Source organism: Eriocheir sinensis, chromosome 50 (genome assembly GCF_024679095.1).
Source record: "Eriocheir sinensis breed Jianghai 21 chromosome 50, ASM2467909v1, whole genome shotgun sequence".
Classification (NCBI taxonomy): domain Eukaryota; kingdom Metazoa; phylum Arthropoda; class Malacostraca; order Decapoda; family Varunidae; genus Eriocheir; species Eriocheir sinensis.
The window spans coordinates 2741780-2764279 of NC_066558.1; the positions used below are offsets into that span (position 1 = coordinate 2741780).

The following is a 22500-nucleotide window of genomic DNA, read 5'->3' on the forward strand; positions in this document are numbered from 1 at the left end:
GAGAGTGTAAGTTTAAGTGTTTGAGTCTGTCCTCGTGTGGCAAGTTTTCTCAACCCGTGAATCTTCTTTGTCATCCTCCTCTGTACCGATTCTAACGCCTTGATATCTGTTCTATAGTAAGGTGACCAGAACTGCACCGCATACTCCAGATGAGGTCTGACTAATGCTAAATACAGCTTGAGGATGACTTCAGCGCTTCTATTGCTTACGCTCCTTGAAATGAATCCCAGTATCCTGTTGAAATGAATCCCAGCATCCTGTTGAAATGAATCCCAGTACAATGTTGAAATTAATCCCAGTACAATGTTGAAATAAATCCCAGTACCCTGTTGAAATAAATCCCAGTACCCTGTTGAAATAAATCCCAGTACCCTGTTTGCTGGATTCCCGTCCTGAATGCATTGTGCCCTTGGACGAAGATCAGAGCTCACTAAGTCCCCTAAATCCCTCTCGCACCCAGACCTGCTTATGGGAGTGTCATTTCAGCAGTAGTTATGAGAGATGTTGTTCCTGCCTACACTCAGAATACTACACTTCCCGACATTGAACTCCATCTGCCACTTCCCCGCCCAGTCATACAATCTGTTTAGTTCATCCTGGAAAACACTAGCGTCCTTGATGACTATATTATAAAAATGGGACCAGAATTGAACTGCTTGTTGTATTATTTTTATCTAGACATTTAGTGAAGAATAACTATCTCTACACATTCAACATCGACAAGTGGGTTATAAGTCCTTGATTAAATTCCCTTTCTTTACAGGTGAGAAGGCGACCAGATAACACAGGTAACGCCCTAATGAGTCTACCTGGCGGACACCTACCTGGATATTCTAATTGGTGAGTGTTTGTTTGTTTGTTTATGTTTGTGTTTTCTTATTGTATGCTTGTGTTTGAGAGAGAGAGAGAGAGAGAGAGAGAGAGAGAGAGAGAGAGAGAGAGAGAGAGAGAGAGAGAGAGAGAGAGAGAGAGAGAGAGAGAGAGAGAGAGAGAGAGAGAGAGAGAGAGAGAGAGAGAGCGCACCCGCGTAGCACAAGGCATGAGTCAGGGAGAGATTGAGGGAAGGAGAGGGAGGGAGGGAGAGAAAAAGAGAGGGAGAGAGAAACGGAGATAGAGAGAGAGAGAGTTAAATCTATAAATGATAAAGGTTGAAAATTTACTCTGAAACAAACGTACAGACACACACACACACACAAACACACACACACACACACACACACACGCAGAGTAAAATTTCAACAAAAAAATTATATAGATTTAAACTCTTCTTTCTTTCCTCTTCCTCTCTTCTATCCCATCCTCCTCCTCTTCCTCTCCTCCTCCTCCTTCCCTTCCACTCCCATCCTCACATCCCTTCCACCATTTCCACCTCCTCCTCCTCCTCTTCCTCCTCCTCCTTCCACGTGTAGACATAACAACCACAAAGCACATCCACACCTGGCCCACGACACACCTGCGCACAAGGACAGGTGTGTGACAGGTGTGCAGCAGGTGTGTCGAGGCGTGCAGGTGTGTAAATGAACCTTGCAAATCAACCCTCTCGACTCTCTTAGAACAATCAATTAGAAAAGCAAGGTAATAAATAATAAGGTAGATGAAGAAGCGATCAATTAAACGGGAAAATCAAACGCCTAATTACTCTAGTCAAATCAAAGCGGTCTCATTAAAGCTTCTAATTGGCTAGTCTTTGGTAGTAATTAGGCTTCAATCTGCATGCTTCTCAGGCTCAAGCTTCAGGCAAGTTCTACGCAAAAAAGGAAAGCTCTAAGATTTTTTTTATAAGCTTAATTTTTTTTTGTTTTGTTTTGTTTTTTTGCTTTTTTTTTCGTTCACTTTTTTTAGAACTTGGAAAAATAGGTTTGGAAGTGTGTGTGTTTGTGTGTGTGTGTGTTTGTGTGTGTGTGTGTGTGTGTGTGTGTGTGTGTGTGTGTGTGTGTGTGTGTGTGTGTGTGTGTGTGTGTGGAAGGGGGTAGGTGGTGGTGGGGTTTTGTGTGTGTGTGTGTGTGTGTGTTTCATAGGTAAAAAAAAACGTATATATTGATTTGATTTCTCTTTTGATGTGTGTTTTAAAAAGTGCTATGTGTGTGTGTGTGTGTGTGTGTGTGTGAAAGTGAGTGCGTGCGTGCGTGCGTAAGTGCGTGAGATTGAGTGAGGGAAAAAAAAGGCAAGTGAGAGAAAAGAAAAAGAAATTAACAGGTGTAGAAAAAAGTAAAAGTAAATAAGAAAAAGAAAGAAAGAAAGAAAGAAAGAAAGAAAGAAAGAAAAGATAACCAGGTGAATGGGACCAATTAGTTAACCAGGTGTCAGAAAAAAAAACAAAAAAAAACAAGTGAAATTAAAACAAAAAAAGTTGCCAGGTGAAGTGAGGGAACTAGCTCATAACAGGTGTGTGAGAGTGAGAGTCATCAACAGGTGAGGTGGGCAAGACAGGTGTGTGCCAGGTGTGGTAAGACTACGTGAAAAGACTAATTACGTGAACTTACTGACACAGGTGAGGTGAGGTATGAAGGGTCGAGCCAGGTAAAGGGTTAATTAGGCCAGGTAAGGGAAGGGGAGGGAGGGAGGAGACGAGGGGGGAGAAGGAGGAGGAGGAAGAAGAGGAGAATGAGAGAAGGAAGGATTGAATGTGGAGGAAAGAGGACGAACAGGAAAAAGTGAGGAGAGGAAATTTGTAAGAGGTATTAGAGGAGAGAGACAGAGATTTATATGAGGAGAGAAGGAGAAAGAGAGAAGAAGGAATGGAGGGAGGAGGAACAAGAGGAAGAGAGAAAGAGAAATATGTGAGAGATATTACAAGAGATGGAGATAGATAGAAGGAGAGAAAGAGGAAGGGAAGGAGGGATTAAGAAAGGAAAATGAGGGTGAGAGAGAAATATTTGATCAAAGAAAGAGAGGGAGAGAGGAAGAGAAGGACAAACAAACAAACACACAAACAAACAGTGGGAGATAAAGAGACACTACAGGAAGAAGGGAGAGAAAAATAGAGACAAGAGGAGAAGGAAGGGAGAGAAAAAGAGAAAATAAAAATTGATTGGAGAAAAGCAGAGAAACCTGGAGGGAGTGAATGAAAGAGATGGCAACAAACAGACAGGTAAGCTTAGATTGGACAGGTAAAATCATATAGACAGGTATATACAGGTGAGACATACTAAAAGAGAAAGCAATTTATTAAAGGTAGGTTCAGGTAGCTTCAAACAGGACAGGTAGGATGAGCAATTAAGGATGTCACAGGTAGGTTCAGGTATAAGCAGGTATAAATCTAGAGACAGGTAGGACAGTAATTAGGACTGAGACGGGTAGAATCAGGTAGAAATGGTGTAATTTATTAGACAGGTAGGGTAGGTCTAATTGAGTTTTCTTCAGGTAGGAAAGGTTTATTAATGAGACAGGTAGAACAGTAATCAAGGTAGGACAGGTAGGATTAGACAGTAGTATAATTAGACACAGGTAGGACAGGTAAGGTCAGGTAGGATAGCAATTAGGACTCAGGTAGGATCAGGACAGGTAGGACAGGTAAGGTCAGGTAGGATTGCAGTTAGGACTCAGGTAGGATCAAGACAGGGAAGGTCAGGTGTAATTAAGGACAGGTAAGGTCAGGTAGGATAGCAATTAGGACTCAGGTAGGATCAAGACAGGTAAGGTCAGGTGTAATTAAGGACAGGTAAGGTCAGGTAGGATAGCAATTAGGACTCAGGTAGGATCAGGACAGGTAAGGTCGGGTAGGATAGCAATTAGGACTCAGGTAGGATCAGGACAGGTAAGGTCAGGTAGGATAGCAATTAGGACTCAGGTAGGATCAGGACAGGTAAGGTCAGGTAGGATAGCAATTAGGACTCAGGTAGGATCAGGACAGGTAAGGTCAGGTAGGATAGCAATTAGGACTCAGGTAAGGGTCAGGAGAGGTCATATATTTCAAGACTTACACCTTTAATTGCCGTGATGAGCTAGTTAGTGGACTACGACAAACTACGTCATTATTTACTGGTGTGCCGTTTTCTTTCTTGCTATCTCTATTATCATTATTTTTTAAGGGAAACTGCGCCATCTTGGACTTATTGGAATTTGAACACATTTATTACGAAGATGATTATAGTGAAAAAAAAACGAAAATGAGCGTTGATAAAGTGTGATTTTTAAGGTAATTTGAACCACTTATTACGAAGATGATTATAGTAAAAAAAAAAAAACGAAAATGAGCGTTGATTAAGTGTGATTTTTAGGGTATTTTGACCCACTTATCACAAACTTTATTATCTTGAAAATAAAACAAAACAAAAACATTGACCAAGAGTGATTTGGAAGATTGAAGGAAAAAAATACAGAAAATAAAAAAAATAAAAAAACAAGAACTGATTTTTTTTAGGACTTTGAGCAAACAAGCACACAAACAAACACCACCATCCAAGATTTAACAGAAGCCCTTAAGTTAGAGTTTTATTTATTTCATTTATTTACCATTTTTTATTATTATTAGAAGGGGTGACTATAAAGTTTTGGGGGTAATTTTTTTTTCTCATCTATTTATTTTGCTTTACTTTCTTACTCTATTTTGTCTATTTTTATCTTCTCCTTTTTTTATTCTCTCTTCTATTTCTCTTCTACTCTAAGGCAGCCTCTTCGTAGCAGCAAAAATACATGTCTGATACAAGTACTACAAAAAAAACAAGAACAATACCAAATGGACAAACTCTACGGTGTGTGTGTGTGTGTGTGTGTGTGTGTGTATGTGTGTGTGTGCGTGTGTGTGTGTGTGTGCGTGTGGTTGGTTTCATGTGCTGGGTTACACATACACACTCTTTAAACACACACACACACACACACACACACACACACACACACACACACACACACACCAACGCAATCCATAACAAACAAACACAAACAAACAAACAAACAAACAAACAGACAGACAGTCAGTTGTAGTATAAGTAGTAGTAGCAGTAGTAGTAGTAGTAGTAGTAGTAGTGATGTATGTTGTAGTAGCAGTAGTACTAGTAGTAGTAGTAGTAGTAATAGTAGTAGTAGTAGTAGCACTAGTAAAAAAAAATAGGAGAAAAACGAAGAGAAAAATGAAGATAATTACAAAATGAAGCAGTTACAGTAATAGTAGCAATAGTAACAGTAGTAATAGTAGTAATAGCAATTGTATTTATTCTGAGAGAGTCTTCAATAGTACTAATTATAACCACATTAATAAAATCTACACGTGGAAACATTAATATAAAAAAAAAAAACACAGGAGGAGGAGGAGAGGAAGAGGCGAAGAACAGGTAGATTGACAGGTGACAGAACCCCCTCTTGACTCCTACCTTGTGCTCTTAGGTGACGATATTCTGCACAGGTGTATAACGGGTGAACAGGTATGGTTAGCCTAAGGTAATGGATAGATATAACGGGCGGTGCAGCCAACAGTATAGCCAGGGAAGGTTAGATTTGCACTCCCTGGAGATGGCGTCGTACCTGTCGAAAAGGAGGTTTTTTAGGCGTGGTCAGGTGTGCTAGTTGCTTCCTTACCTGTCTTAGGGCTGCAGGTGTGTGGGAGGGAGGGAAGGGAAGGGAGGTTTGGTTTGGGTAGGTTTCGTGTGAGTGTGTGTGTTTGTGTTTGTTTGATAGGTTTGGTTTCAGGTGTGTGTGTGTGTTTTTGAGTGTGTTTGACAGGATTGGTGGTCCTAATGTCAGGTGTGTGTTGTTGAGAGTGGAAGGGAAGTGAGGTTTGGTATGGGTAGGTTTGGTGTGTGTGTGTGTGTGTGTGTGTGTGTGTGTGTGTGTGTGTGTGTGTGTGTGTGTGTTTGATAAGTTTGGTTTCAGGTGTGTGTGTGTTTTTAAAAGTGTGTTTGACAGGTTTGGTGGTCGTAATGTACAGGTGTGTGTTGTTGAGAGTAAGGATTTGACAGGTGTGTGAGTTAATGAGTGTGTGTTTGATAGGTTAGGTTTCAGGTGTGTGTGTGTGTGTGTGTGTGTGTGTGTGTGTGTGTGTGTGTGTGTGTGTGTGTTTAAGGGAGTGTATTTGACAGGTTTGGAGGCCGTAATGTCAGGTGTGTGTTGTTGAGAGTAAGGATTTGACAGGTGTGTGAGTTAATTGCAGGTGTGTGCTTGTTGCTGATAAGGCAGGTGTGTGTGAGTGAGTTGATTTTAGATGTCAAAGTTTGCAGTTGTGTTTTGGGCAATTGGACAGGTGTGTATGTGTGTGAAGTTAATTACGTATGTTTGGAAGATGTTCAGGTGTGTAAGAGTGAGACAGATGTGTGTTTATTTGATTATGGGAAATTTGACAGGTGTGTGTGTGTGTTAGTAGGTGGTTATGGAAATGGCCTGAAAATAATGAAATGAGAAATAATGAAATGTGGATGAAATCTGGTAGGTTTGGGAGCAGGTTTGGAGAGTTAGACCAGGTTTGTAGGCAGGTAAATGAGGAGACATATGTGTAGGCAGGTGTGTAGAGGGAGAATGAGCCTTTAAATAACAGGTTAGGAATAAGGCAAACACACACACACACACACACACACACACACACACACATATGCCAGGCTTTATGTCACGTTCGCAGGTGTGTATGTATGTATGTGTGTATGTTTGTATGTGTGTATATGTCCTTTTTACAGATGTGTGTGTGTGTGTGTGTGTGTGTGTGTGTGTGTGTGTGTGTGTGTGTGTGTGTGTGTGTGTGTGTGTGTGTGTATTAAGGTGCTAAATGAATCAGAGTGTAACTTACCTGTGCGTTTGTTTGTGTGTTTGCCAGGTGTGTGTCAGGTGTGTCTTATTGTGTTTTTTTCTGTTTTTGTTGCTCTTTAAATTCTTCCATCGCTGTAAGAAAGTGCCAGGTGTGTGTCTGTGTGTGGGAGAGAAAGGTGTCAGGTGTGTAGCGTCAGATGTGTGTCAGATGCCAAAGGTGTGTATGAGGTATGTTTTTGCCAGGTCTATGTGTGTGTGTGTGTGTGTGTGTGTGTGTGTGTGTGTGTGTGTGTGTGTGTGTGTGTGTGTGTGTGTGTGTGTGTGTGTGTATGTGTTTCTCTGTATGTATGTATGTGTGTGTAGGTTTGTGTGTGTGTGTATGTGTGTGTGTGTGTGTGTGTGTGTGTGTGTGTGTGTGTGTGTGTGTGTGTGTGTGTGTGTGTGTGTGTGTGTGTGTGTGTACCCTGATTTAGACATTTAATACCTAATTATGTGTATGTATGTGTATTGCTTCATGTGTGTGTGTGTGTGTGTGTGTGTGTGTGTGTGTGTGTGTGTGTGTGTGTGTGTTTTCTCTGTGTTTGTGTGTGTGTATCTTGATTTTGACATGTAATAATTATTGTGTGTGTATGTGTACTTCGTGTGTGTGTGTGTGTGTGTGTGTGTGTGTGTGAGTCTGTGTGGGTGGGTGTGTATCAGGTGTGTCAGGTATGTGTCATGTGTGAGGTGTGTACGTCTCACCTGGGGGGATGACCGAGGTGTGCTGGGGGGCCCCGGGGTAGGGCGGAGGTTTCTCCACCATGATGCTCCCGAAGGTGCCATTGGTGCCCCCGACCTCTACTGCGGAGGGAGGGGGGGGTTAGGCATACACACACACACACACACACACACACACACACACACACACACACACACACACACACACACAAACACACAGAAAACACGTACACAAAGTAATATATGTACATACTCAATACCTAGTACTTGTCTATATTAACACATACACACACGCACACATATACCAAAAAAAAAAAACCTACAGACACAAAAAATACACACACACACACACACACACACACACACACACACACACACACACACAAACACAAACAAACACAAACACTAACTTATCATACGCCCAAATCAACACATACACCCCACACAAACACACAAACACACACACACACACACACACACACACAAACAAACACCCACACTCTACCCCCCCCCCCCCCCTTCAGACATCCTCCCCCTTCTCCCGCCAAACCAACCCCCTATATCTCCCCTACACACTCACCCCTCAACCTCACCCCCTTCCTATACCCACCCACCCACACACTCACACACACACTCACTAGGGTATGCTTGCTGGTTCTGTGGGGGGTTATGTAGCGTCCTGTTCCTCCTGTAGAAGCACACAACCACGCCCACTCCACAGGCGCAACACAGCAGGGCCACGGAGGCAATGATGGCCACCAGCAGAGCGCCAGACACGCCCAGCACCTCGTACAGGGGAGTGGCTGCGAGGGGGACAGGTGTTAGGTGTGTGGGAGAGAGGGAAAGACAGGTGTGGAGAGGGAAGTTAGAGAGTGGGAAGGGAGAGATGACCAGGTGTTTGCAGGTGTGTTGGAGAGAGAGAGAGAGTGGGGGACAGGTGTTGGGAGAGAGATGACCAGGTGTTTGCAGTTGTGTAGGAGAGAGGGAGAGAGAGGGACAGGTGTGTGAGATTTGATAATTAGCAGGTGTGTGGGAAGGGAGAGAGATGACCAGGTGTTTGCAGGTGTGTTGGAGAGAGGGAGGGAGAGAAGGACAGGCTTGTGAGTAGAGAATTAGCAGGTGTGTGGGAAGGGAGAGAGATGACCAGGTGTTTGCAGGTGTGTTGGAAAGAGGGAGAGAGAGAGGGGGACAGGTGTGTGAGATTAGATAATTAGCAGGTGTGTAGTGATAGATAGAGAGATGTAAAGGAGAGAGATAGACAGGTGTGTGTGAGAGAGAGATAGAGGAAATAAGAAGAATAGAAGGAAAAAAAGGATAGAGAAAGAAGGATGGAAAAAGAGAAAAGAATGGAAGGAATAGAAAAAAGAAGATAAAGAAAGGAAGATAGAAAATTTTGATAAAGTAGAAACAAAGAGAAGAAAAAGGAGATAAAGAGTAGAAAAGGGAATAACAAGGAGAAGAAAGAGAGAAAGAAGGATGGAAGAAGAGAAAAGAAAGGAAGGAATAAGGAAAGGAAGATAGGAATTTTTGATAAAGAAGAAACAAAGAAGAGGAGAAGATAAAAAGGAGAAAAGGGAATAACAAGGAGAAGAAAGAAGAGAATAAGCAAACGAGGATAAAAAAGTGGATAAGAGTAAACTTGATAAAATAGAAGATATGAAAAAGAGGAAAGAAAGAAAATAGAAGGAAAAAGAAGAAAGAACGAGAAAGAAAGGAGAGAAAAGGATGATGAACCGAGGAAGGAAAAGAGAGACAAAGAAGAAGAAGAAGAAGAAGAAAGAAAGAGAAAGAAAGAAAAGGGAAGATTGACCGAGGGAGGGAGAGGAAGGAGAAGAAGAAGAAGGACGAAAATAAGAAAGAGAGGAAGAAAGGAGAACAGAGGGAAGACAAAGAAGAAAATAAAGAAAATAAGATAGAAAATTTTTGATAAGAAGAAACACACGAAGAATATATTGAATGGAGAATGACTTAAATGCCTCCTCCTCCTCCTCCTCCTCCTCCTTCTCCTCCTTCTCCTCCTCCTCCTCCTCCTCCTTCTCCTCTCTCTCTCTCTCTCTCTCTCTCTCTCTCTCTCTCTCTCAAAAATAACAAGAAAAAGGTTTATATTGTGAAAAAAGTGAAGAAAAGAAGAAGAAGAAGAAGAAAAAGAAGAAGAAGAAGAAGAGAAAGGAGGAGAAGAAGATGAAGAAGAGAAAAAAGAAGAAGAGCAAGAAGAAGAGGAAGAAGAAGAACAAGGAGAAAGACAAAAAGAAAGAGAGAAAGAAAGAAAGAAGAAAAACAAAATTGAAAAACGAAAGAAAAAAAGAAAAGTCTCAAAATGAAAAAAAACAAAGAAAAAAATAAAAGAGAGAGAGAGAGAGAGAGAGAGAGAGAGAGAGAGAGAGAGAGAGAGAGAGAGAGAGAGAGAGAGAGAGAGAGAGAGAGAGAGAGAGAGAGAGAGAGAGAGAGAGAGAGAGAGAGAGAGAGAGAGAGAGAGAGAGAGAGACCAAAACCCAGATTCCTAAAAAGACGATTCCTCTAATTAAACCTCCTCCTCCTCCTCCTCCTCCTCCTCCTCCTCCTCCTCCTCCTCCTCCTCCCCCCTTTATCCTCATCCTTATCCTCCAAATCTTCCACCTCCTCCTCCTCCTCCTTTTCGTTTTCTTCTTCATCTTCCTCCTAATCTTCCTTCTCCTCCTCCTCCTCCTCCCCCGAACTTTATGGATTTGAGGGTTTTGAGCGAAGGAAAGGAAATGGGAGGAGGAGGAGGAGGAGGAAGAGGAGGAGGAGGAGGAGGAGGAGGGATAAAGATGTCCATTATCATGAGAGAGAGAAACACACACACACACACACACACACACACACACACACCTACACAAGAGAGAGAGAGACACACACACACAGAGAGAGAGAGAGGAGAGAGAGAGAGAGAGAGAGAGAGAGAGAGAGAGAGAGAGAGAGAGAGAGAGAGAGAGAGAGAGAGAGAGAGAGCTGAGAGAGAGAGAGAGAGAGAGAGAGAGAGAGAGAGAGAGAGAGAGAGAGAGAGAGAGAGAGAGAGAGAGAGAGAGAGAGAGAGAGAGAGAGAGAGAGAGAGAGAGAGAGAGAGAGAGAGAGAGAGAGAGAGAGAGAGAGAGAGAGTGATAGGTGGTAAGTATGGATTTGGGAGAAAGGGGAAAATGAGAGAGAGATATTTGAAAGTGAGAATTATTAATATGAGAAGAGGAGAAAAGAAAATGGAAAGGAAAGGAAAGGAAGATAGAAAAGAAGGGAAATAATATGACCAGAAAGGAAAGAAATAGGAAATAAAATAAAAGGAAAAAGGAAAATAAAAGGAAAAATTTGGATAGAAAGGAAATTGATGTAGACAGACAGACAGACAGACAGACAGACAGACAGACTTAAGGACACATTATTTATAAACATGGAATACCAACACACACACACACACACACACACACACACACACACACACACACACACACACACACACACACACACACACACACACACACACACACACACACACACACACACACACACAAAATAAATAAATAAATAAAATAAAATAACTCAGATACTCCTTTTTTTTCTTCTCCCTTTTCACTTTCTTCCCCCTTCCCTTTTTCTTCCTTCCCTTTTCTTCCTCTTTTTCTTCCTCCCTCTGTCTTCTCAACCTTTCTTTTCTTCTAATATATTCCTCTCTACCCTTTCTTTGCCCTTCCCTTTTTCTTCCTTCCCTTTTCTTCCCCTCTTTCTTCCTCCCTCTGTCTTCTCAACCCTTCTTTTCTTCTTCTAATATTTTCCCCTTCTACCTTTTCTTCCCCCCTCCCTTTTCTTCCTTTCCCTTTCTCCTTTCTTCTCCCTTTTCACTTTCCTCCCCTTCCTTTTCTTCCTTCCCCTCTTTCTTCCTCCCTCTGTCTTCTTAACTCTTCTTCTTCTAATATATTCCCCCTTTCTCTTTCTTCCCCCTCCTTTCTTCTTCCCTTTTCCTATCTTCTTCATCAACCTTTTCACTCCCTTTTTAATTTCCTTCCCCTCCCTTTTTTTTCTCCCCTCCCTTCTTCAACACCCTTTTCAACCCCCTTTTTCTTTCCTTCCCCTCCCTTTTTCTTCTTTTCTTTCTATTCCCTCCCTTCTTCCCTTTCCTATCATCTCCAGCATCCTTTTCATCTCCCTTCTACTTCCCTTCCCTCCCTTTTTCTTCCTCTTCTCTCTATCCCCTCCCTTCTTCACCACCCTTTTCACCCCCCTTTTTCTTTCCTTCCCCTCCCTTTTTCTTCTGTTCTTTCTATCCCCTCCCTTCTTCCCTTTCCTATCTTCTCCATCATCCTTTTCATCTCCCTTCTACTTCCCTTCCCTTCCTTTTTCTTCCTCTTCTCTCTATCCCCTCCCTTCTTCACTACCCTTTGCACCCCTCTCTCTCTTTCCTCTCCCTCCCTCTCCCTCCCTCCCCCCTCTCCCCCTTACTCACGTGGACAGCGGGCCAGGTTGGTTGACTCATCGCTCCCGTCCCCACAGTGGTTGACGCCGTCGCAGGTCAACTCGCGGTCCACGCAGAAGTTCGTGGTCTCGCAGCGGAAATGGAGACAGGTGTGCTCTGGAGGGGGGGGAGGGAGAGAGAGGAGGGAGGTGTTAGTTAATTAGGTTGGGCGCAGGTGAGGGGATGAAAAATAGGTGAAGAAAGGTGTTGAATGTTAGTTAGTCAGTTGGGTAGTTAGTTAGTTAAGAACATAAGAACATTAGGAGTCTGCAAGAGGTCGGTAGGTCTATACAAGGAAACTCCTGTGAGCCTAACCCCACCTATCCGCATTTTCCATGAATTTATCTAATCTTTTTTTTATGTTGCTAGTTAGTTAGTGAGTTAGAAGAAGAAGAAAGAGGAAAAGTAGGAAGAAAACGAGATGAAGAAGAAGAAAAAAAAGAAAGAGGTTAGTTAGTCAGTCAGTCAGTCAGTCAGTCAGTCAGCTCCTTTGAACCTAACCCCACCTGACCTAAGGGAGAGGAGAGGTCAGAAAAAGGGAAAAAAAAAAGAGGAGAAAAATACTGTAGAAAGGAAACACTGATCACACCTACACCGGTCTCTCCAGGTAGTGACAGGTGTGTACTAATCAACGTCAGGTGTGTAGGTAGTTTCAAAACGCAGGTGTGAAGTTGGAGAGGTAAATAAAATAGGGAAAATAAAATGAACTACTAAAAAGAGATAAGAAGAATCGATTAAACTAAGGGAAGGTAGGGCTGTAAGGTAGGTAAGGTAAGGTCAGGTAAGGTGGAAAGGTGTAAGGTAAAGAGGAAATTGGGTGAAAGGTAAATGGGAGGAAAATGGACCGTTTGGGGAGGCGTTAAGTAAAGAGGGTGATTAAAGGAAAGGAAGGGAAGGGAAGGGAAGAAGATAGGAGGGAGATAAAGAAAGGGAGAAAAAGGAAGGAAAGAGAAGGAATATAGAAGGAAAGGAAGGAAGATGGAAAAGGAGAGGAAAGGAAGAAATAGAAACGCATGAGAGAGAGTGAAAGGGAAGGAAAGGGAGAGAAAGAAGATGAGAGGGAGATAAAGAAAGGGAGAAAAAGGAAGGAAAGAAAAGGAAGATAGAAGGAAAGGAAGGAAGATGGAGAAGGAGAGGAAAGGAAGAAATAGAAAAGAATGAGAGAGAGTGAAAGGGAAGGAAAGGGAGAGAAAGAAGATGAGAGGGAGATAAAGAAAGGGAGAAAGAGAAGGAGAAAGGGAGGGAAGGAAGGAAGATTGGCGAAGGAGAGGAGAGGAAGAAAGTGGAAAAGAATGAGAAAGAAAGTGAAGGAAAGGGAGATAAGAAAAGGGTAGGAAAGGAAAAGGTGAAAGAGGGAGGAGGAAGAGAAAGAGAAGATGGGAAGAGAAAAGGAAGGAAGGAAGGGATAGAAGGAATTGAAAGAGGGGAAGAGAGACGAAAGGTGGAAGGAGATAATGGAGAGAAGGAAGGAAGGAAGGAAAGGAAGGAAGATAAAGTAATAGAAAGGAAAGAAAGGAGAGAAAACGAGAGAAGAAAGGAGGAAAACAAGATAAAAGAAAGGAAGAAAGGAAGGAAACAATTTTAAAAGATGAGAAAGGAAAGAGAAGAAAAAGGAAGAAAATAAAAGGAGAAAAAGTTTACAAGAATATATTTTTTTGGAATGAGATAAAGTGTGTGTTTGTGTGTGTGTGTGTGTGTGTGTGTGTGTGTGTGTGTGTGTGTGTGTGTGTGTGTGTGTGTTTGTTTGACCTATCCTAAACCTTTTCCTACTACTACTACTACTACTACTACTACTACTATTATTACTACCACTATCGCTACTACTAATATCGCTACTACCACTATCGCTACTACTACTATCGCTACTACCACTATCGCTACTACTACTATCGCTACTACTAATATCGCTACTACCACTATCGCTACTACTACTATCGCTACTACTAATATCGCTACTACCACTATCGCTACTACCACTATCGCTACTACTAATATCGCTACTACCACTATCGCTACTACTACTATCGCTACTACTACTACTACTACTACTACTACTACTACTACTACTACTACAATAATAATAATAATAATAATAATATCACTAGGAGTCGCTGGCATTTATTAGGTCTCAAGTTCAAGCTAATTGGCACCTGTCGCAAAGTTTGATGCCCTGAGTTGCCAGTTCGTCCCTTTTCCTCCCTTTTTCCTCTTTTTCCTCACTTTTCCTTCCATTTTCCTATTTTCCTTTTTTACTTTTTCTCTTTTCTCTCCCTCTTCCTCCCTTTTGTAACCTATTTTCTCCATTTTCCAACCCTTTTCCTCCTTTCTCTATCCCTTATTCTATCTTCTCCCTCCCTTTTCTAACCCTTTCTCCCTTTTTTTCTCTCCCTTAGATCTGGTTGCGCTGTTGCCGATGTTACCTCAAGGGCGATGTTGCCACGTGTTCAAGGTATGTTTGTTTGTTTGTTTGTTTGTTTGTTTTGTATTTTTTGTTTTCGTATTTTTTGTTATTTTTCTGTTTTTGTTTTTACTTCGTTTTCTTTCATATTTTTCTTCACATTTTTTCTTTGTTTGATTTTGTTTTATTTTTGTTTTATTTTTGTTTTGTTCTTGTTTTCTTTCTTTTTTTTATAATTGTTAGTTTTTTTAGTTGGATTTTTCATTTTTTTCTTCCTGTTTTTCTTCTTTTCTTCGTTTTATTTCCTTTTCTTTTTGTCTTTTTTGTTTTCTTTCAATATTTGTGTTTCCTTTTCTCCTCTTCTCTCCTTCCTTCCTTTCTTCCTCTCCTTCCTTCCTCCTTCCTTCTTTCCTTCCTTCCTTCCATCCTCTCTTCCTCTCCTTCCTTCCTTCTTCCCTCCCCTAACTTTCCTTCCGTCACCTCCCAAACTTTATCTCCTCCTCCTCCTCCTCCTCCTCCTCTTCCTCCTCCACAAAAGTTTCCTCCATTTCCTCTCTCACCTTTTACCTCTAATTTCCCTCCTTCCTTCCTTCTTTCCTTCCCTCCTTCCTTCCTTCTTTCCCTCTCCCCTTCTCCTTCCTTTCACTTTCCCTCTCTATCTCCCCTTTCATTCTTTTCTGTTATCTTTGCCTTCCTTTTCTTATTTTCCTGTATTTTCTTTACCATCTATATACTCTGCCTTTTCTTTACTTTCTTTTCTCTCATTTCTTACTATTTCGTCTTCTTCCTCTTTCTTTCCTTTTCACTCTCTCCCTTTCTTTCCCTCCTCTTCCTAAACTACTACTACTACTATTACTACCACTATCGCTACTACTACTATCGCTACTACGACTATCGCTACTACTAATATCGCTACTACTAATATCGCTACTACCACTATCGCTACTACTAATATCGCTACTACTAATATCGCTACTACTCCTCCTCTTCCTCTTCTTTTCCTTACTTTTCCTATCTCCAATCTCTCCTATCTCACCCTTTCCTGTGACCTCCCTCCCACGTCTTTCCCCCTTTCCCCCCCTCACCTCCTTCACCCCCCACCTCTCCCCTCTCCACCCCCCCCCCCCCCACACACACACACACGCACACACGTACTCTTGTCCTTGAAGGCGGTGATGAGCAGCCTGAAGCCATTGTCCTTGGGGCCCCACTGGTCCGTCATGTACTTGAGGGTGACGTGGTTGGTCTGCGTGTAGATGGTACCCACGTTCTGGAGGGTGTTGCGGCACGACAGGTCCGCCTGGGGGGAGAGATTAGGGTGTGAGATTAGGGTGAAAAAAACGGGTGAGATTAGGGTGAAAAAAAAACGGGTGAGATTGGGGTGTTAGGGTGAGATCGGGGTGAGAAAAGGTGGTTATTGGGTGAGATTAGGGTGAGAAAATGTGGTTGTTGGGTGAGATTAGGGTGAGATTAGTAACAGTATGGTGAGATTGGGATAGATTAAGTCATTTTGGGAGTATTTGTTAGATTTTTGGGAGATTAGGGACAGAAAAGGTGATTGTAGAGTGAGACTAGGGATAATATGGGGGGTTTAAAATGAGATTAGTGTAATGGAGAGTGAGCTTAGGGTGAGATTAGGGTGACAGTAAAACAGGGTGAGCTCAATGTGAAAATAGGGTGAGGGGATGAGCTTAAGACGAGATTAGGGTGTCAGGGTGATAATACGGGGAGGTAAGATGAGACGAGGGTGACGGAGGGTGAGATTAGGATGAGATTTTTTAGATTTAGGGTAAAGACAAGTTAATGGTTAATCAGATCAGGGTGAGAAAAGGAAAAAAAAAAGAAAAAAATGAGATTGCAATAAAAACAAAGAAGGGGAAATAAAAAAAGCAATAAAATGACGAGAAAAGAAAAAGTAAAATAAAAATGAAAAAAATAAAAAAAGAAAGAAAGAAAATAAAAAGAAGATTAAAGAAAGGGAAGATAAAGAGGAGACATTAAGAACAATAAGATAAATAAGAAAAGAGAGAGAGAGAGAGAGAGAGAGAGAGAGAGAGAGAGAGAGAGAGAGAGAGAGAGAGAGAGAGAGAGAGAGAGAGGAAAAAAATTAATATATGTGAACGAGGAAGGGAAGGAAAGAGGGAGAGAGAGGAAAGAAGGAGAAAAAATGGAGGAAAGGAGAGAAGGAATGTGACAGGAGGAGGAAGAGGGGATGAAGGGAAGAGTGAGTGTGATGGGAGGAGGAGGAGGAGGAGGAGGAAGAAGAGGAGGAGGAAGAGGAGGAGGAGGAGAGAGAGGAGAGAGAGAGAGAGGAGAGAGAGAGAGAGAGATAGAGAGAGATAATAATAATTCTCTTTTTTTATTTATACATTGTCTTTGTTCTCTCTCTCTCTCTCTCTCTCTCTCTCTCTCTCTCTCTCTCTCTCGTTATCTTCACACATTCTCTTTCTTTTCTTCTTTTTCTTCTTTTATTTCTTTTATTATCATTATTATTTTTTTATTCCTGTTTTCTTTATTTTTCTTTCTTCCTCTTTTATTGTCTTCTTTTTTTCCCCTCCTTTGTCTTCCTTTGTCTTCCTTTCTTCCTCGCTTTCCTTCCTCTCTTCCTTCCTTCCTTCCTTTCTTTCTTTCTTTCTTTCTCTCGTTCTAACTTTGCTTCCTTCCTTCCTTTCTTTCTTTCTCTCTTTCCTTCTTTCCTTCCTTCCTCCCTTCCTTCCTTCCTTTCTTTCCTTCCTCTCTTTTTCCTTCCTTCCTTCCTTCCTTCTTTGCATAAATATCCTTCACACTCTTTATTCTTTCCTCCTTCCTCCTTATCTCCTCCTCCTCCTCCTCTTCCCCTGCAGTTTTCTTCATCATCATCCTTCATGTCTCTTTCCTCCTCCTCCTCCTCCTCCTCTTCCTCTTCCTCCTGATGTTCTATTTTCATGTATATTTTGCTTCTTCTTCCTCCTCGTCCTCCTCCTCCTCTTCTTCTTCTTCTTTTTCTAATTCTTTTTTTTCTTATTTTTTTTATGTCTTTTCTTAGGCTATTCTTATCTGGTAACCCTCCTCCTTCTCCTCCTCTTCCTCCTCCTCCTTCTCCTCCTCTTCCTCAAAAAAAAAAAAATATTATCAGCGTTTCCGCCATCTTAATTATCAAGTCCAGGAAATATTAAGCTTATTACTTCTTATAATTACCTCTCGGCTCACCGCCTCATTAGGAGGAGGAGGAGGAGGAGGAGGGAAGTTTAAGAAGAAGAGGAGGTGGTTATGTGTCTGTGTGTGTGTGTTGATGTGTGTGTGTGTGTGTGTGTGTGTGTGTGTGTGTGTGTGTGTACCGGCGGGCGGGAAGCGAACCCTGGACCTCCTGTACGCCGCGCCAGCTCGCTAACCGCTCAGCCACCGCCGTTTGTCTGTCTGTCTATCTGTATGTCTGTGTTGGTAGTAAGGGTTTGAGAGGGAGATTAGGGGGCTAGGAAGAAGGGAGAAAGGGGGAGGAAATGGGAAGGGAGTTAGTTAAGGGAGAGAGTCTGATAAGGGATGGGAGGTAGGGACTGGGAAGGGGCTGAGGGGAGAGAGAAGGGACTAGAAATGAGGGAGACAGTCTGGTAAGGGATGGGAGGTAGGGGCTGGGAAGGGGCTGAAAGGGGACTGGGAAGGGGCTGAAGGGAGAGAGAGGGGACTGGGAAGGGACTGAAGGGAGAGAGATGGGACTGGGAAGGGGCTGAAGGGAGAGAGAGATGGGACTGGGAAGAGGCTGAAGGGAGAGAGAGGGGAATGGGAAAAGGCTGAAGGGAGAGAGAGGGGACTGGGAAGTGGCGGAAGGGTGAGAGAGGGGACTGGGAAGAGGCTGAAGGGAGAGAGACTGAAGGAGAGTGGGGACTGGGAAGAGGCTGAAGGGAGAGAGAGGGGACTGGGAAGAGGCTGAAGGGAGAGAGAGGGGACTGGGAAGGGAGAGAGAGGGGACTGGGAAGGGGCTGAAGGGAGAGAGAGGGGACTGGGAAGAGGCTGAAGGGAGAGAGAGGGGACTGGGAAGAGGCTGAAGGGAGAGAGATGGGACTGGAAGGGCTGAAGGGAGAGAGGGGACTGGGAAGAGGCTGAAGGGAGAGAGAGGGGACTGGGAAGAGGCTGAAGGGGGAGAGATGGAACTGGGAAGAGGCTGAAGGGAGAGAGATGGAACTGGGAAGAGGCTGAAGGGAGAGAGAGGGGACTGGGAAGAGGCTGAAGGGAGAGAGAGGGGACTGGGAAGGGACTGAAGGGAGAGAGATGGGACTGGGAAGAGGCTGAAGGGAGAGAGGGGACTGGGAAGAGGCTGAAGGGAGAGAGATGGGACTGGGAAGAGGCTGAAGGGAGAGAGAGGGGACTGGGAAGTGGCTGAAGGGAGAGAGATGGGACTGGGAAGAGGCTGAAGGGAGAGAGATGGGACTGGGAAGAGGCTGAAGGGAGAGAGAGGGGACTGGGAAGAGGCTGAAGGGAGAGAGATGGGACTGGGAAGGGGCTGAAGGGAGAGAGATGGGACTGGGAAGAGGCTGAAGGGAGAGAGATGGGACTGGGAAGGGGCTGAAGGGAGAGAGATGGGACTGGGAAGGGGCTGAAGGGAGAGAGATGGGACTGGGAAGGGGCTGAAGGGAGAGAGATGGGACTGGGAAGGGGCTGAAGGGAGAGAGATGGAACTGGAAGGCTGAAGGGAGAGAGATGGGACTGGGAAGGGCTGAAGGGAGAGATGGAAGGGGCTGAAGGGAGAGAGGGAAGGGCTGAAGGGAGAGAGATGGGACTGGGAAGGGGCTGAAGGGAGAGAGAGGGGACTGGGAAGGGGCTGAAGGGAGAGAGATGGGACTGGGAAGGGACTGAAGGGAGAGAGATGGGACTGGGAAGGGGCTGAAGGGAGAGAGATGGGACTGGGAAGGGGCTGAAGGGAGAGAGAGGGGACTGGGAAGGGGCTGAAGGGAGAGAGATGGGACTGGGAAGGACTGGAAGAGGCTGAAGGAGAGAGATGGGACTGGAAGGGCTGAAGGAGATAGCTGGGACTGGGAAGGGGCTGAAGGGAGAGAGATGGGACTGGGAAGGGGCTGAAGGGAGAGAGATGGGACTGGGAAGGGGCTGAAGGGAAGAGAAAGGGAACTAGAGATGGGGAGACAGTCTGGTAAGGAATGGGGGAGACAGTCTGGGAAGGGGCTGAGGGGGGAGAGAGGGGGCGAGGGAGGGAGGGAGGGGTGGGTTGGAAAGAGTGGCTGGTTGGGTTAATCTTGGCCGCGGTACGGTCAAAACAATAGGCCGAGCTCGTCCCTCTCCCGGCACTGTTTCTGGCGGGCCGCTAATGGAGGGAGGAGGAGGAGGAGGAGGAGGAGGAGGAGGAAGAGGACAGTGATATATAACGCCGGGTAGAAAGTGTTGTTCTTCTTCCTCCTCTTCCTCCTCCTCCTCCTCTTCTTCTTCCTCTTCTTCTTCTTCTTCGTTATCTTCTTCTCAAACGGTCATTTTCTTCACTCATTTGTTCTCCTCTTTTTTTCTTCCTCCTTTTCTTCTTCTTCCGGCTTCTCCTCCTCCTCCTCCTCCTCTTCCTCTTCTTCTTCTTCGTTTTCTTCTTCTCAAACGGTTATTTTCTTCATTCCATTTTCTTCTCTTTTTTTCTTCCTCCTTTTCTTCTTCTTCCTTTTCCACCTCCTCCTCCTCCTCCTCCTCCTCCTCCTCTTCCTCTTCTTCTTCTTTCTTTTTTCTTCCTCCTTTTCTTCTTTTTTTTCTTCTTCCTCTTCATCTTCCTCCTCCTCCTCCTCCTCTTCTTTATCTTCCTCCTCCTCTTTCCTCAACCTCTCACATTATGCATAATTCCATCACTCCTCCTCCTCCTCCTCCTCCTCTTCACGCCTCTCTTCCTTCCTCTTTCCTCCATCTTTTTATTCCTTCCTTTATTCAATTCTCTCTCTCTCTCTCTCTCTCTCTCTCTCTCTCTCTCTCTCTCTCTCTCTCTCTCTCTCTCTCTCTCTCTCTCTCTCTCTCTCTCTCTCTCTCTCTCTCTCTCTCTCTCTCTCTCTCTCTCTCTCTCTCTCTCTCTCTTTCTCTCCTCTTTCAACTTCATTCTTTTTCTCCTCTCCCTTTCCTCTCTTTTTTTTCAATTTTCCTTCTTTTCCTTACACTTTTTCCTCTGTCTTTTCCTTTTCCTTTCAATGTTCCTTCTTTTCCTTACACTTTCCGGTCTTTCCTTTCCTCTTTTCATTCAGTTTTCTTTCTTTTCCACACACAGAGACACACACACACACACACACACACACACACACACACACACACACACACACACACACACACTCACACAAACACCCGCCCACACACACACACAAACACAAAAACAAACACACACACACACACACACACACACACACACACACACACACACACACACACACACACACACACACACAAACAAACACCCAAACATCCACTCATACAAACACACACACAATCACACACACCACCCACACAAACAAACACACACGCCCACCCACCCACCTTATGAGCACCCATGGCGTAGGCACCGTCATAGATGTAGAGATGGTCATTGCAGTCCAGCTGAAGTCTCTCGAAGCGGAGCATGAACCGCTGGAGGATGGAGTCTGTCTGGAAGGTCACCACGCATTTGAGGTTCCGTTCGCCGCGGGACCCGAGCACGGCACCCTCGATCATGCGGTTGTGCTGCTTCATGAACGAGTCTTGACATAGCTCCGATACCGTGTCTGGGGGAGAGAGGGAGAGGAAGGATGTTAGCTAGTGTATGACAGCGTATGGGAATGAAAGAATGAAGAAAGAAATGAGTTCGTCTGTAATGGGAAGAAAAAAAGCTCGTCTGTAGAAGGGAGAGAGATTCCTGGCTTAGCTCGAGAGAGAGGAAGGATGTTAGCTAGTGTATGACAGCGTTTGGGAATGAAAAAGTAAGGAAAGAAATGAATTCGTCTGTAATGGGAAGAAAAAAAGCTCGTCTGTAGAAGGGAGAGAGATTCCTGGCTTAGCTCGAGAGAGAGGAAGGATGTTAGCTAGTGTATGACAGCGTATGGGAATGAAAAAATAAGGAAAGAAATGAGTTCGTCTGTAATGGGAAGAAAAAAAGCTCGTCTGTAGAAGGGAGAGAGATTCCTGGCCTAGCTCGAGAGAGAGGAAGGATGTTAGCTAGTGTATGACAGCGTTTGGGAATGAAAGAATGAAGAAAGAAATGAGTTCGTCTGTAATGGGAAGAAAAAAAGCTCGTCTGTAGAAGGGAGAGAGATTCCTGGCCTAGCTCGAGAGAGAGGAAGGATGTTAGCTAGTGTATGACAGCGTTTGGGAATGAAAGAATGAAGAAAGAAATGAGTTCGTCTGTAATGGGAAGAAAAAAAGCTCGTCTGTAGAAGGGAGAGAGATTCCTGGCTTAGCTCGAGAGAGAGGAAGGATGTTAGCTAGTGTATGACAGCGTTTGGGAATGAAAGAATGAAGAAAAATTGAAGTTTGTCTGTAATGGAAAGAAAAAAAGCTCGTCTGTAGAAGGGAGAGAGATTCCTGGCTTAGCTCGAGAGAGAGGAAGGATGTTAGCTAGTGTATGACAGCGTTTGGGAATGAAAGAATGAAGAAAAATTTAAGTTTGTCTGTAATGGAAAGAAAATAAACTCGTATACTCTGTCTGGAGAGAGAGAGAGAGAGAGAGAGAGAGAGAGAGAGAGTTAATTAGATAAAGAGAAGGGAAAAAGATGTATTAGCTAAGGTGTCTGGGTAAAGGGAATAAGAAATGTCTGTTACTTAATGTCAGAAAAGAATGGACAGTCTGTGGAAGGGTATAAGAAAAAAAATTAATGTCTGTTAGTGTTTTTGCAGGAAGGAAAGGAGAGAAAGAAAGGACGTTAGTGTATGAAAGGAAAGGAGAAAGTTGAATTAGAAAGGAGAAAGAAAAGAGGGAAGGTCGAAGATGAAAAGGAGGGAAAAATAGGGAAAAGGTGAAAGACGATAGAAAGGAAGGAAGGAGAAGAGGGAAAGTTAAAAAGGAAGAGAAAGGGAAAAGAAGGAAAAGTAGAGGAAGGAAAAAAAGAGAAAGGAAAGGAGAAGAAGAAGAAAGAAAGGAGGAGAAAGGAAAAAAGATAGTGGAAAGGAGAAGGAAAAAGAGAGAAAGGAAAAGAAGGAAAAAAAGAGAAAGGAAAGGAGAAAAAGAAGAAGAGAGAATGGTAAGGAGAACGAAAAAGAGAGAAAGGAAAAGAAGGAAAAGTAGAAGGAAAATTTAAAAGAAAAGAGAAAAAGAGAGGAGAAAGGAAAACGAAAA

General features: G+C 43.6%; 1 protein-coding gene and 2 long non-coding RNA genes across 5 annotated transcripts in view; 2 read left to right on the forward strand and 1 right to left on the reverse strand.

Moving 5' to 3' along the window:
* Positions 1–14420, forward strand: part of LOC126982235 (uncharacterized) — a 29814-nt gene extending 15394 nt beyond the window's left edge. The window contains exons 2-3 of the long non-coding RNA XR_007734868.1: positions 764–840; positions 14242–14420. This is a non-coding gene — a long non-coding RNA (uncharacterized LOC126982235). The remainder of the gene's footprint in view (positions 1–763; positions 841–14241) is intronic.
* The window catches only part of LOC126982228 (uncharacterized), a 39247-nt gene that overhangs the window by 4728 nt on the left and 12019 nt on the right, over positions 1–22500 (reverse strand). For 2 of the 3 annotated variants that reach the window (XR_007734862.1, XM_050834178.1), the window contains exons 2-6: positions 20730–20953; positions 15402–15546; positions 11840–11965; positions 8028–8192; positions 7414–7512 (exon numbers count right to left, since the gene is read on the reverse strand). Coding sequence is in view for 1 of the 3 variants with exons in the window: in XM_050834178.1 (XP_050690135.1) it covers positions 7414–7512; positions 8028–8192; positions 11840–11965; positions 15402–15546; positions 20730–20953 (759 nt within the window). In the remaining 2 variants the exon portion in view is untranslated. Of the gene's footprint in view, positions 1–5309; positions 5461–7413; positions 7513–8027; positions 8193–11839; positions 11966–15401; positions 15547–20729; positions 20954–22500 lie in introns of all 3 variants that reach the window. The other variant, XR_007734863.1, reaches the window with a different exon arrangement.
* LOC126982231 (uncharacterized) lies at positions 2339–5303 on the forward strand. Its single transcript, XR_007734864.1, has 3 exons — positions 2339–3489; positions 3547–3694; positions 3743–5303. It is a non-coding gene; the product is annotated as an uncharacterized LOC126982231 (long non-coding RNA).